Source organism: Mus caroli, chromosome 5, assembly GCF_900094665.2.
Source record: "Mus caroli chromosome 5, CAROLI_EIJ_v1.1, whole genome shotgun sequence".
NCBI lineage: Eukaryota > Metazoa > Chordata > Mammalia > Rodentia > Muridae > Mus > Mus caroli.
This window is the reverse complement of record NC_034574.1, coordinates 13,531,737-13,546,110: the sequence shown is the minus strand read 5'-3', so window position 1 is coordinate 13,546,110 and position 14,374 is coordinate 13,531,737. Positions and strand designations below refer to the sequence as shown.

Sequence of the window (14,374 nt, the reverse complement as noted above, 5' to 3'; positions counted from 1 at the left end):
TTGAATATTACACCTAATAAGCTGTTGATATTAAACAAATGTTTTCTACATTCCCTAGTACTCATATGTGGAATAATGCTGCCACCAACAGTAATTGGGACAGAACACCCCCTACCCACCCCCCACCCCGGTTCTTCACAGAACCCCTTTGGACCAGCCCCATTCTTTGTCCCCCAGCAGGCCTTCTGTCAAGTCCCTGCTGAGCTAAACAAGAGACATACTTGCTAGCCTTCCAGCTTCACCAGAGCCCCCGCAGTGAAAGAAAAACAGCTGAGCCAGCAGGAAGCAGGAACAGAGGAAGAGGTGTCAACAGAGCTATTTTAAAATCCAATGTAGTAAATAAACAGACTGCAATAAAGCCATGGCAGGTAGCTCTGAGAAGCTAGCTTCTGTGGTGAGCCTGGTCAAAGCCTGGCTTGATCCTTTATTAGAACAGCATTTTTGAAATTATGTTTACCATATGTCAAACAAACATTGGAAGAGAGGTATAAAGGTTTGAAAGTCAGTTATAGTTAGATGGATGGGTAGAGAGGGGCACAGAGAAAAAGAAAAAGAAAACACACGTGTAACTTTATTGTTATCCAGCTACAAGCAGATAATTCACCCTGAGTCTGGCTATAAAGTAATTTCTCCCAGTTAGATCTTAACCAGACCTCTATCATAATCTTGATCCCCAAAGCCCTTAACTGTCCCTTCCATCTTAGTCACTTTATCTAATTTGGCCTTAGTCTGATCCCAGAAACTGTATTGTTGTTATGAGCATGTGATGGAAAAGAATTATACATCTTATTTAATCATTACAACTGATGGCAATCAGGGACATCTATAGGCAGCTGAAAGTGACTCCGCCAAAATCGGGCATTTTCACAGCCAGCTTTTGAGGGATCCCTGGACAAGACACGCCATCACTAGCTGCCCAGGAGGCCGCACATTTTTGCCCCTGCTACATGTCCTCTCAAGGATGCGCCAAGGATGCAAGGAAAGTTGTGTTCTCCCTTCCCCGAATATCTTCTGTCTTCTCTCTCCTAGAGGCCACCTCTCTGTCCTCTCCCCTTTAATATAAAAACCTCCCACCTGAGACCTGTCACGTGGTCCCATCAACAACCCTTCAGTTTTAAAGACAACAGTCAAAGACATTGCTAGCATTCTGTCTAAACTCTACCCTACAGTTACCTGGCAACAACAGGTACTCCTGACCCATTGTAAAAGGGGTTTCTTGTCCGCTCTTGCCTCTTTCGTTCTCTCATGATTCTCTCTTGCTCTTGCTCTCCCCTTCCCCTGCCCGTCCCCCATTCCTCTCTCCAGGTACTCATGGCTAAGGCCATCTTTACTTCTCTGCTCTTTCTCTGCCTCTACTACATGTAGTAGGCTCTGATCAGAAGAGCCTAAGTTCCAGCCTGCTGACTTTGCATTCTGCCTGAGAGTGGAATCATTCCACCCAAATCTTGTTTCTTCTTGCTGTCTGGTGTTTAATCCATATGTATCATAATTCCCTAAACACTGAGCTGAAAGTTCGAAATCCCCTCCTTGACTAACTTCTTGAATGGCCCTTGAGGTTCATGACTCAGGCTGACAGTTCCAACTGCCAAATCTGTAGATTCATGGTGGTGTTCTCAATTGGGTGGTCTTCCTAACCCTTCTGCCTCAGTCTAAGCCTAAGCATGGCGGCCACAACAACTCCTAGACTTCAGCTGTGGCTGCCCCTGAGGCCTCTCCAGTCTGTAGCAGCATACTTTCTCCTTTGGCTTTTGCGGCATTTATGATCAATCAGGATCACATCTAAAACAGTCTTAATGTCTGCTTTCAGGACTGGTGCATTCTTGTAAATGTGGTTTCGTTATTTTCATAGCAATTACCAAATGTTTATTTCACTTAATCGATCAATTTACATATTTAAAAAATATCCTCCTCCTTCAACTGCCATTATTTCTACTGTTACCTGTCTTATTATCTACTGTACCCCAGTGCTAAGAAACGGTTCTGAGCCTATAAGAAGTCTTCAATTAATAATTTTGAATGAATTAAACAATGGATTCTATTCCTGAATTAGGCTGCTTACTACAGTGGAAGGCATTGGACACAAAACAGGAAATGAGAGAGACAAAGTCTGGATCCTTTTGAATGTGTACTCAAGAGAGAGAAGATGATAGATAAGCAGTATCAAAATGTGTGCTATATGATAAAAGCTATCATAAAATCATAGTGCAGAGTCAAGGAATGAAGAGTGACGTCTGGGTGGACAGAGATAACTCCCCATCTGATAAGGTGACATTTGAACAGAGAACTGAATGAAATAAGAGAATGAGTCAAATAGCTCTCTGGCTAAAGAATGCTCTAGTTAGATAGGATGTACGTGCAAAGGCTCCGAGAAGGGATGCATGTGGAAACTTCAAGCAATAACCAAGAGGTCCGTGAGGCTGAACTATGGAGAGAAAAGAGGAGAAAGGGAGACACTACTGTGGCTGAAGGGAGTGGACGTTGCACATCAAGTAACACCTTGTAAGCTGTCACCATCCTAAGAGGCTTAGAGAGGACTCTCCAGATGGAAAGTGAATAGGCAACACTGACATTTTAAAAGGCTGACTGGAGTCACTGGGCACAGAGCAGTAGTGGATAAGAGTGGGCACAGAGGAAGCAGAGAGATGCTCCACAGATAGCCCAGTATTTGCTCACCAATGCAGCCTGCATGGGAAGGCCTCTGTGCATCAAAGCGTGCTTTTGTGTATTTGCCAACCATCTGTCCTGTTGAAATGGCAGGCTCACAAAAATCCACAATTACAAGAACCTTATGGATGGTCTAACTCATCACATTTGTGCTTACATGCAAGGACCCTGCAATTAGAAGAGCCTCAAACTTGTAAAGCCATGTATGAAGTTGAAGACAGAACTCAGAACTGTCCCACGAGTACCTGGTTACTGGCTGAGAGAGCCTCTTCCTTCACTCCACTTTCTTTTGTTTGTTTGTATGTTTTTTTTGTTTGTTTGTTTTTTTGTTTTTTCGAGACAGGGTTTCTCTGTGTAGCCCTGGCTGTCCTGGAACTCACTTTGTAGACCAGGCTGGCCTCGAACTCAGAAATCCGCCTGCCTCTGCCTCCTAAGTGCTAGGATTAAACGCATGCACCACCACTGCCCAGCTCCAGCTCCTCCACTCCACTTTTGACAGTGTGCTTTCTCTATACATGTTCCAGATCACATTTTAAAAATAACATATCATGCTCAATTTACTATTTATTTATTTATTTATTTATTTATTTATTTATTTATTTATTCATTCTGAAACCTCTCCCTCCTCCTCCTATGCCTCCTATGGACCGCAGGAATGACCACCTTCAGCAGGAAATTAGATCTCCCAAATAGATTTCAGTCTGAGGAAATGAAAATTGTCCCAATAATTCTGAGTCACTCAAGATGCCTTCACATTCACATGCACTCACAAATTATCCTGCAGCTTAATGATAGTGTCTCATACTCTCTGTAACCTCTATTTATAGATCCCATTCATCTTGCCACTGTCCATGAATTTTCTTCAGGGAGACTAAACATTGCCGTGGAGCAAGGTCCATCATTAAAATGAAGCTACTCAACACCAAAGATGCTTTCAGTGACTCCAAGCTGAGATGGATAGGTAGTAGTATGCCTCAACCAGAGAGGATGCCTACCCAGTTTCTACGTCATGGTGTTGGGAAGATGTTCCAGCTTAGTTCATGTAACCCACCCACACAGGAATGTCTAAAGGTCTCTTTCCTAGGTGAGTCCAGGTTTTGTTGTGGTGACCAGAGGTTCTAACCACCACATCCTTTATATTAATTCAACAGTCCTGCACCCAACCCACACCCTACCCCATCCCACCCCACCCCAAAATCTTCACTTAAAAGCTCGCATGACCTCTAATAAGAATGGTTTCAGCTTGGGATCTGTAAAGCAAACTAAAAGCAAAGGCCAGGCTACCCCACCTATATTTCTAAATATTCCCAGCTAGTCCCCAAAGTTAACTCTTTTGATTTCCTAAACAGGAGGTTTAACCAATGCAGTTAATGGAGTGGGGTTCATAAGCCAAGTGTGTTCACCCTATAGCCAATGGTAAATACTATCCTTCTGATCTGTCACTCACTCCCTGGTCCCCAGAGGTACCTTGGCTCCATCTCTTTCGAGTTTCTCCTCTCATACATACTAATTTACTCAAACCTCAAACCAACTCTCAGGTAACTTTTGATTGGACTTGTAAGGGTATTATGAACAGAGAAATTGTTTCTGGAGTACTACAGTCTCAGTTGGGACTCAAATGGGACCAGGCCATTTGATGACTGAGAACTGTAGAATCTTCAAAGCTGATATAGGTCTAGAACGCTCAACTAGATGTTTACATCTTAGTCTATGATGAATAAGCAGGAATTGTGCACCTCTTTCCCTCATTCCAAGAAAGCTTTGTCAGCTGTAGCATTCTTTTTGTATTTCTACTTCTACAACCCGAAGTCCCTTGGCCTCTGATTTATGACATATCCTCATTCGTTTGAAAATAATGGTCAGCTCAAATGTTTCTTCTCATTTCTACATTAAATACCCACAATTTTCCCCCAAGATATTTTATAACATAGTTTAGTATAGGCTGAGATTTTTCAAAACCTACATTAAATAAGGATTCTCAAATGGTTCAAACGTCCACTTCTAGCCCACCATCCAAAGGTAGGGGAGAAAAGATGGTAAATAGGACAAGGGGATGTGGATCTGTTTAGAATTAGTTATTGGGGTGATTCCAATCTCCTTTTGTCAGAACACCAGCAATCCAGTTCAGCAGTCTCAGGACACCAAACAGGAATCAGCAGAGGTGGAACCATCCAGCAGAAACTGCTAGGCTTCCAACTCAGCTTGGATCAGTGGGAGTGACTAGGATCATCCAGGACACCAGGAAAAGTTCTCTGCTATCCCTCTCTCAATGAAGCAAAAATCAATGAAGACTCGAGACTAAGTGTTGCAAAGCTAGCTATGCGAGCACACTGTCGCTGTCTGTTGAGTTCTATTTATACTCTCTCCAAACATCACATATTCTCCCATGAGCCCCGCCTCAGCAAAACAACACGTGAGTCTGCATCACCTGACATATCCAGAAGCTTCCACTTCAGTTTAGAGCTATTTTAAAACCTGATGTTTTTTAGCTAATTGTGTCCCAATTTGTTTCTTGACATGTGTGTCTGTCTTAGCACATGAGACTCAGCATCATTTAGCAATAGGAAGAAGTAACATTCAAAACCAATAATAATATTATGGTGAATCAAAGGAGTCAGTTATAAAAGGCTAGATATTTTATGGTTCTGTTTGTTTATGTAAATGTCTAGATTAGGCAAAAGAAGAAAAATGAGATTAGTGATTTTCTAGGGCTGGAAGAATAGAATGGATTAAGGGGGATGGCTAAAGGATATGGGGCTTCTTGAGGGGGCACAAAACATTTCACAAATGGTGTGGTCATGGTTGTAGAACTCTGTCTCTACTAAGAGCCACTGAACTGTACATTTCAAATTGGTAGGTGTTAGGGAATTAGTATAGCTGTTAAAACAATCACAAATTGCTGAAGGGAAACGTGTTCAGAGGTAGGTTTTTAACCTCTGTAATTCCGATTTTACTTTTTCATGCACTCTATAGTAGATGATTTAGTAATGGTTGTTCCAACTCCTTGATAATGTTGCTGAGTCATATTTTGCAAAATCATAATTATGTATATTATTAGTGTGATGGTTACCATCTCATATCTGAATTACCAATGTCATTCACTTATTAGTATAGTAAGTAACTCATTTGTTTTCATCTGATGCAGAGATTTTTCCTTTTATATCTCTATTACCTAACTCAGAAGAATGTACACACACTTAGCACTCACTGTATCAAGTCCAACTATTTACCTCAATATTTATAGTTCTTTTTAAACTTTCATTTTAAAAGTTCATTCCATTCATTTCATTCATCACAGCAAACTTCATTTCAATCATAAAATATTGGCCATCTTCTGTTCACACTTTGCCTATTAATCTTTTAGTAAGATATTCATATGAAACAAAATATTCCCTAGTCTGGACTGAATGCTTATGTCTCCTCAGAATCCTTCGCTGAAGCCCTAACACCCTGGACTGGAAGGCAGAGCCCTTGGGAAGTACATAGAGAGAGATGGAATCCTGAACGTGGGGGACCCATATCAGTATGAGAAGAAAGAATTCTCTTCTCTCATCCCTGGTCCTCTTTCCTTTCCTTCCTCTACTTCTCCACTTAGTAAAGCACCAGCCAGCAAGAAAAGCCTCACTGGAGAGAGAGCTAGATCCATTGGCCCTTTAATCTTAGATTACCAGATTTGAGAAATACATGCCTGCTGTTGAAGTCATGTAATCACCATACTTTGCTATGGCAACCAGTTCAGGATTCCAGTGCTCAGTTCCCTGCCCACCAGTTTCCCTGGAGAGTTCTTCCAGCATCCAATCAGAAGTGAGGATTCTTTCCTCACATCCTTGACTAGCTATTCAAAGGGAAGGGACAATTCATGTAAGTCTTTGACAATTCCTCTTCGCCCCCACACAAGGTGTGCAGCTTCACCACGACTCAGTCCTGTTTCCCTTTTGGCTGAACTGCTGGCCCCACACTTATCTGGCCTGAACCATGGAGGAAGGACAGTCAACTGATGGCTGCAAATGGCCCAGTCACATTAGATTTCATTAATTCTGAAATTCTTGATGAACTTTTAGAGTGTCAGGAAACACAAAGGAGGTAGAAGGTGACCAAGTACCCTAAAAGTGTGCGGGTTTTGTTCTATTTTGAAAGAATCCAACAAAAAGCTGAGGGAGTTCTTAAGATTGCTTATCTTGTGCCCTGCAGGTGTGACTAACAAAACGGAAACCTATAAGCTCTGCTTGCTCTGAGGGACCCAACCCGAAGCTAAATATTCAAATGGGAGGCAGAGACTAATTGCCTAATTTTTATCTCGTCAAGGAATGTATTTTCTTTGCTAGTGGCTTCATCATCTAATTCATCAACATTTCTCCTATAATCAGCAGTGCAACTGACAGGGAGAGTCCAGCCTTCCACCTAGGCTCCTCCCCTCACGCTGGATGAAAAGCCATCTAGTCCTTGGCCTGCCCTGGAAAGATGGACTGTAGTGTAGACCAACAGCTCATTTAAGAGCAAGGAAGCTAAGGCCTACAAAAAGAAATGCCATGCCTACTGGCACAGGAGTTACAACAGGGCCATAAACCATGGGTCCGCAGCAGACTTGTTTGTGTGTTTTATTGCTCACGCCATTTTAAAATAATTCTTTGATTCTTTGTCAAACGTTTTTGTCGGATTAGGAAGAAATTCCTTAGAAATGTGTTCCCGTATGAAAAGGGAGGTGAGTATAGATCAAAGGGAGAGCCAGAGGAGAAGAGAAAAGGCAAAGGAGAAAGTGAGCATTGGCAACCCCAAGACTAAGATTCCCGCTTGGTTGCTCCCCACTTCGGGTTTCGCAGGGCCCCATTTCTTGCTCATTTCGCTCTATTTCCCACGGTTCTTCACCTAAGCCTACACATTTTGTAAACCCTTGGGTGGCTGCAGGCTCCGGGCATGCTCAAATGCCCTGGACTGCCTTTCCCCACCCCTTGCTCGCAACTTTGGCAAGCATCCTACTCGCGCTCTTAAGGGGCAGGTACCCACGAATCCCCGTAGTGGTCTCCAAAGCGTGGGAGGGGTCAGTGAGCTCCCAGGCGGAGCTGGAGAAGTCAGCGGCCGCATGGGTCACCTCGTGGGGGGACCTGCAGAAAACGCTGGGCTCGGCGATCACGCGGGCGCGCGGCGGTCGGAGGGGGCGCTGTCCGACGGCACGTGCGCGGGCGGGCGTGAGCGCGCGCTGGGAGTGGTCGCGGGGCGGGCAGGGGCGGGGCCGCGGCGGCGCGCGGACGCCGAGCTCGCTCGGGCTGTGCGCGGCTGCGGCTCGGCCACCGGCAGCTGCGGTGGCGGTGGCGGCGGCGGCGGCGGCAGAGGCAGAGCCTAGCGGTCGCAGGGATTCGCGGGCGCGGATCGCGAAGTGTCGCCGGCAGGGACGGCCGCCCGAGGCGGCAGCGTGCGGACTAGCAGACCTCGCCTCCAGCTTGCGGGAGCTGAGGACGTAGCGGGGCCGCCTCCCGGCCAGCCTCTCCTCGCTCTGCCAGCCGGCCCCGGCGCCGAGGGCGCGGCGACGCTCGGCCACCATGGGCTGCACATTGAGCGCTGAGGACAAGGCGGCCGTGGAGCGCAGCAAGATGATCGACCGCAACCTCCGGGAGGACGGCGAGAAGGCGGCGCGGGAGGTCAAGCTGCTGCTGCTGGGTGAGCGCGGCCGTGGGGACGGGGCCCGGGCCGGGGGACAGCGGCGAGCGAGCGCGGCATCCCAGTCCCTGAACAGCGCAGGCGGCTTCTTGGCCGCGGCGGTGACTGTCGCGCGACCTCACTGGCAGCCCAGAGTGTGGCCGGGCGGCGGGACGCGTGGGAATCCGATCTTTGAAGTTGAGCTTTGCCCTCCCTAGATGAGGGACAATTCGGGACCACAAAGCCAATCACCCCCTCTCCACGGACACCCCGTGGTGAGAGGTGTCGTGCCGCGTTGCGCTTTGCCCACGCCTGGAAAGTGCCACGTTGGGTGGCCTCGGGGCTCTTTTTTGTGGGTCCTCTTCCTCTGTGGGGTCTCAGTGATCTCCCTGTCAACTTCATATGGCGACTCGGTGAGTGGAAAAGAGCGCTGAGATTTTCCCTGCGTAAGGACTTGAGCTGCTCTGGAAGCTGAATTTTGCCTGGGTGGGGGATGGAAACCACCAAAGTTGGCTTATGTTTCCTCTCAGAGTAGGAAGGGAAGATGCTTCGCGGGTGAAAACAGCCCTGACAGGTGCGAAAGGCTCCTAGACCACAGGGTCGTTCCTCCACTGCGGTGTTCGCTCCAGTGAGGTTTGACAGGTGCACACCAGGCTTTCTTTATTCATTCTTAACACTGTTTTGCTAATAGCCGACCTGGAGGTCTTTCTTCCAGTTTTTTTGAACGGAGGAAAAAAATAAAGAGTAGATCCGGATTTTGATTGAGCGATATAAGGAAAATATTCACAGGTTATGGTTTTTTTAGATCTGTGAGTCAGGGTTTCCTTTTGTTTGTTTTTCTCCCACACTGTAGGTATTTAGGCAGATGATAGATTTCTTAGAATCTTCGTTTGCACTTCCAGCGTCGCTTGTGTTCTTCTCACAGTTGTGATAAAAGAGAAACATCACTGCACAGATCTGCTTTTTAGTAAGCTCCCGTTTCATTGGTTTAACGACTGCAGAAAGATGGTGGTTATTTCCTTCTTTCTCCATTACTAGTAGGCTTAGAAGAAGCAAACTTGGCATGACTAAAAGTAATAATGATCTGAGTCATTTTGCAAGCAAACTGTGAAATAACTTTGCATTTTAAAGACCTGGGTGGTGTTTTTCACCCATCACAGCCTCCCCCCATAAATCTTTCTCTGTAAATAGGATTGACTGAGTTTTTATATTAAAAAAGATACTGTCTTTCCACGCTGAGATCAGCGTGTTTTTAGAATATTAGCTACCGAACCATGTAACTTACAATAAACATAAAATAAAAGGATTAGACAATTCTTCCTCTGTGGCTTCAGAGCACCTGCTTGGAAGGTCTCCTTGGTGGCAATACTGTTCTCAGTTGGAGCTACCATCCACCACATTTAAAGCAGTTGTAAAATGAGCCCTCCCGGTGATAGTGGTGGCTTATCTTTTAATGAGACTCCTATGAAAGATTTGAAAAATGGAATTTTGCTTCTGCAAGCTTCAGAATGCAGGGTATCTCTTTTTATCACTGTTGACGATTTGAAGTTGATAATTCTTTGTTGTTCTCTCTGTGTATGGAGGTATCCTGTGTGTTGTAGGATGTTTAGCAATGAAGTTGACCTCCACCCATTAGATGCTAATTGCTGCTCAGCATTTCTAATCTCCTAAAATGTTGTCAAACGCCCCCTGGAGGCAGAAATGTAACCTCTGCGGAGAACCACTGTTTTAGATTAATAATTAAATATAGTTGAGTGTGTAACATGCAGCTGAAGTTGATCTCTCTTACCATGTGTGGGGAGTTAATGAGAGATGTACCAGAGTCCTGATTTTCAGAAGAAATTATACAGTTCTTATTCCTCCAAACCAGTGCATTAGAAGGATTCTAAAGTTATAAACAAGCAAACAAAGAAACAGCAAAGGAATTCCTTTAAGTGTTGTTTCTAGCTTTGAGGTTTTGCTTTCCTCTACAACTGTATTTTCTGTCGAGAATTCCAGCCCATCCCTGTCTTCCTGTGCACCACTTCATCTGACACCCTAGTTCCCATTTAAGAGAAAAAAATCCTTGTGTACTTATTTCGCAAATCTTAATTCTTGTAATAGTTGAAATTTTTTTCCCCAAGTCAGACTTAGCAGTGAACTATGACCTTTAGTCCAAATTTGGATGTTTAAGGCTGTGTGCAAGTAACTCTATGGCGTCATCCACCTAACTCATGGTAGCCGGTCAACTGAGATGTAAAGTGGTATCTAAGTAACCCAGCAATGCCACGTGGACTCTTAGGAGGGTGTCTTCATCTTCACCTTCATCTGTTTTGTTTTGCTTCTCAATAATTTACTTAAAGATATAGCATAAAAGCATTTAAAACAGTCTATTTAGAACAGTGCAATTTTTTTGCATGAAATAATGCATTGTTTTAAACATCTGAAGTGAGAGACTCTTGCATAAGATTTGCAAATAATTAGTAAATATTTGGGTGCTGGGTGTGTAGTATTTACTATTTGAATCATAGGTGTTTCCCTGTTCCCTAAGTACAGAGACTCAAGCCTGCACCAATAGAGAGGACCAAATCTTGTCTTCTGACCTGAAGGGGATCAGGTGGCACTTTTGGCCACTTAAGTATTTCAGTTTAGTTTCCGGCTTTCAGTATGTGAATCAGTTAAGATGCTTACATGAACCATGCAGATATTTAGCACTCTTGCCACTGTATATGGATAACTGTTCCAGAGGAAAATACCTTTCACTATTACATCTTTGAGAATTCATAATTCTAAGGGCAGTAGAGTTACAATTAGGACATTGTTCAGTTAGACTATGTTGGACTCCTGTCATTTATTAAATTGCATTTGGTGATGATTTTTTAAGATAAAAGGTACTAGCTTAAAAAAAAGTACAGTTCTCATGAATTCCCTGCTCAGTTGCAATCTTATTGCAAAGGTTTGAGCTGTATTTTCTTCGGTACTCTATACTCACTTCCACACACAAGCAAATCCCCCCCGAAAGCCGGATTCCCTCCTTAGCATAGCATACTGTTATAGTTATAGGCTTGAGTCGGGTGAGGACTTTTAAGTTTTCTGCTGATGGGCATTCCCTGTTGCCCTTCAATCAGCAGTCCTTCCACTCACTGCCTCTGGACACACATACTATGACTTGTGTAGTTGAGGAATTCTTGCTTTATCAGGTTTTCATTTTGCATTGCTTTAGCCATTTCCCAGAGCCTTAGTTATCAGAGAGGCAACATGTTCCCTTGGACGAGTGGACATGCCATTTCCCCCTGGGTTGTGTGCTTCTGTGTCCCTGTCTATTTGTGTTAGTAGTTATTCTAGTTGGAGCTACTGGTTGTGTCATTGTGTGCTTTGCATATGTGGAGTTTCTCTTGAATCCACTTCCCGTCCTCCCACTTCTAGCTCCAGGCTCCCTCTGCCTCACAGCCTCCTTGCTCAAGATTTCTCTGCTCCTTCCTGGCCTTTTCCCTTCGCCTCTCTTTCCTCTCATGCTGTGTGCCGAAACACATGCTGTGTGTCAGAAACCTTTCTTGCCTTCTCCATTGCATGCCGAATGAACATCTGTTTTAGACCCGGCTCCGCTCCGCCAGCATCTTCTCAGGGTTTCCAACAGGAGCAGTTAACAGGGATTAAGAATATGTGCGGTTGAGGTCTAGTGTTTGGTCTTCTTGCCTGCCTGAGTCCAACTTCTGTGAGCACCCCGGGGACAAAGTCCTTATGTTTTCTCTGTGTTCCACACTTTCTTTACAGGCCCTTTACTTTGTCATGTGTAAATGTGTGCTAAATTATGTAAAAATATGCCAGAATATATTCTTCATCATTTCCCACTGTCTGTAGGAACAAAATACCAGCCAAACAGCGTTAAAGAAAAAGGACTAGTAAAAATGTGAAAGGACCAAAATGAAGGAATGATACCTAAAATCAAACAGAGTGCTTTCCCACAGCAAGCTTATTCTTTGATAGCTCTAGCAATCGTTAGGAAGTGACAGTGCTCTTTGTTGTAGTAGGGCCTACTGTTTGAACTGTCCTAATGATCCGAGGGCATTTTACTCTTGTTTTTGGTACAGGTACATCCTCTGCTCAAGTGTTTGTTCTCCAGCTCTTTCCATTTGGACCATGATACTTGTGGAATGTATCACAGACAGAAGCTGTAATGCCTGCCTTATAGGATTTAGTGAACGGCTTCAGAAACAGAAGAACTATCTTCTAGAGTTTGGGGGGAAATGTTGGTAAAACTTGAAAATGTGTATTGTAAGCTTTTGAACCCAGCCACAATCTTAATTTTTTTTTTTTTTTGTTATTTGTTCTCATTGCCTTGGAACATTTAAGATCAACACATTCATGTAAGGCAAATGAAGTGTGTTGGTCACATTCTTAGGTCACATATTTCTTGGTCACATGTTTTGCCATGCATTTCCCCAGAGGGTGATTCCCTAGGGTCAGGCACTGTTGAGCTTCAGATCTCAGATGGCATTTGAGCCTATGAATGAAGGGCCACCAAACCTTATCTTGTAGTACTCAGGCTATCTTTTATAATAGTTTGTTAAATGATGGTTAGAAAACTTAATACAGCTAGGAGGAAACAGTTTTAAAACCAGCATTCATTGGCTTATATTAAGTGGCTTCAAATTAAAGAATATTTGATATGGGGCTCTGGAGGGCAGATTTCCCAAACAGGTTTCCGGTGGGTTAAGACAGTAGGTAGGTGAAAGTCCCCAGTCAAGCCCCATCCTTAGAATCTGTGAAAAAGGAAGTCTGTTCTGCAGGTTCTAGGGATTGCTCTGTTCCCTGGCTTTCCTCACATGCTCTAGAGCAGTGGTCCTCCACCTTGCCACTGTATGACCCTTTAATATGGTTTCTCATGTTGCAGTGACCCCCAGCCTCGTCCCAAACCATAAAATTATTTTCACTGCTACTTGATAACTGTAATTTTGGTATTCTTATGACTCATAATGGTAACGTGAATATTGTTGGAGATTGGAGTTTGCCAAAGGGGTCATGACTCTAAGGCTGAGAATTGCTCTCCAGGCAGCTGCATGTCTTAATTAGTTTATAGTAGGCCGCTGCTTACTCAGAGCCAACGGTAGCCAGTGAGCTTTTCCTCCCATTTCTCTTCTTCACTTCTGATTTTATGATTTTATGATTTTATCAAGCACATCTACAAAGATTTATAGTTAATACCTGCAAAGTGGATTTAACCACATAAGGCGACATTCACAGGTTTTAAGGATGGGGCTTGACTGGGAACTTTGACTTTACGTACCATACCCAAGTATGCAACTGTCAAAGCTTCAAGTCTGTTCTGCACACCATCTTCTCCACTTCTGCTCTTAACACCATGGGAAACCTCAAAGTCTTGTATTGGGTGTGAGTGAGATTCTAGGTATGTTTTGTGGACGTGCAAAGTAAACAAGTGGAACAAGTTGTCTGTTCTAGAATGTAATTATGGGACAAGAGGAGGCCATGAGCTCTGAACATCCCACCGTACAACCATTCAAAATGCAATTCATAGGGATGGAATAAAATGAATCCTCCTTCAGCACTCCCGAATCCCACCAGGTGTCCAGGCAGGGAGCACCGCTGCTGAGGGTCTGCACCAGGAGGTGCTGCACTCTGCCCCTTGGCCATCCCTGCTTCTTCTTGGGTGCTATCATGTGTGTGCAGCTCATAGTTATACCTTCCCCCTTCTTCTCTTGATATTAGCCAACAGGCCAATCAGCGATAGACCATTTCCTTACTTGCCCGTACAATGTTGATGGTCTTATATCATTTCATTTTTTCCTACAACATAAATTTCCCCATTTCCCATAGGATGAAAAAGCTACCCAAACAGAACACACCTATAATACTATAGTAATAGTGATTTATCATTATTATTATTATTATTATCATCATCATCATAAAAAGATGAAGTCTTTTCATCTGAATGTCTGAGTTGGTGGCTTATAAGTTTGCTTCTCATAGGACCCAACTCAACTAAGCTTTCAGCTCTTTTGAGAAGGACCCTGTCTTAGTCAGGGTTTCTATTCCTGCACAAACATCATGACCAAGAAGCAAGTTGGGGAGGAAAGGG

General features: G+C 44.1%; 1 protein-coding gene across 1 annotated transcript in view; it reads left to right on the top strand.

Moving 5' to 3' along the window:
- Positions 1–7,950: 7,950 nt before the first annotated feature.
- The window catches only part of Gnai1 (G protein subunit alpha i1), a 77,267-nt gene continuing 70,843 nt past the window's right edge, over positions 7,951–14,374 (top strand). The window contains exon 1 of the mRNA XM_021162971.2: positions 7,951–8,319. Within this exon, the coding sequence (XP_021018630.1) occupies positions 8,202–8,319 (118 nt within the window). The 5' untranslated portion in view covers positions 7,951–8,201. The remainder of the gene's footprint in view (positions 8,320–14,374) is intronic.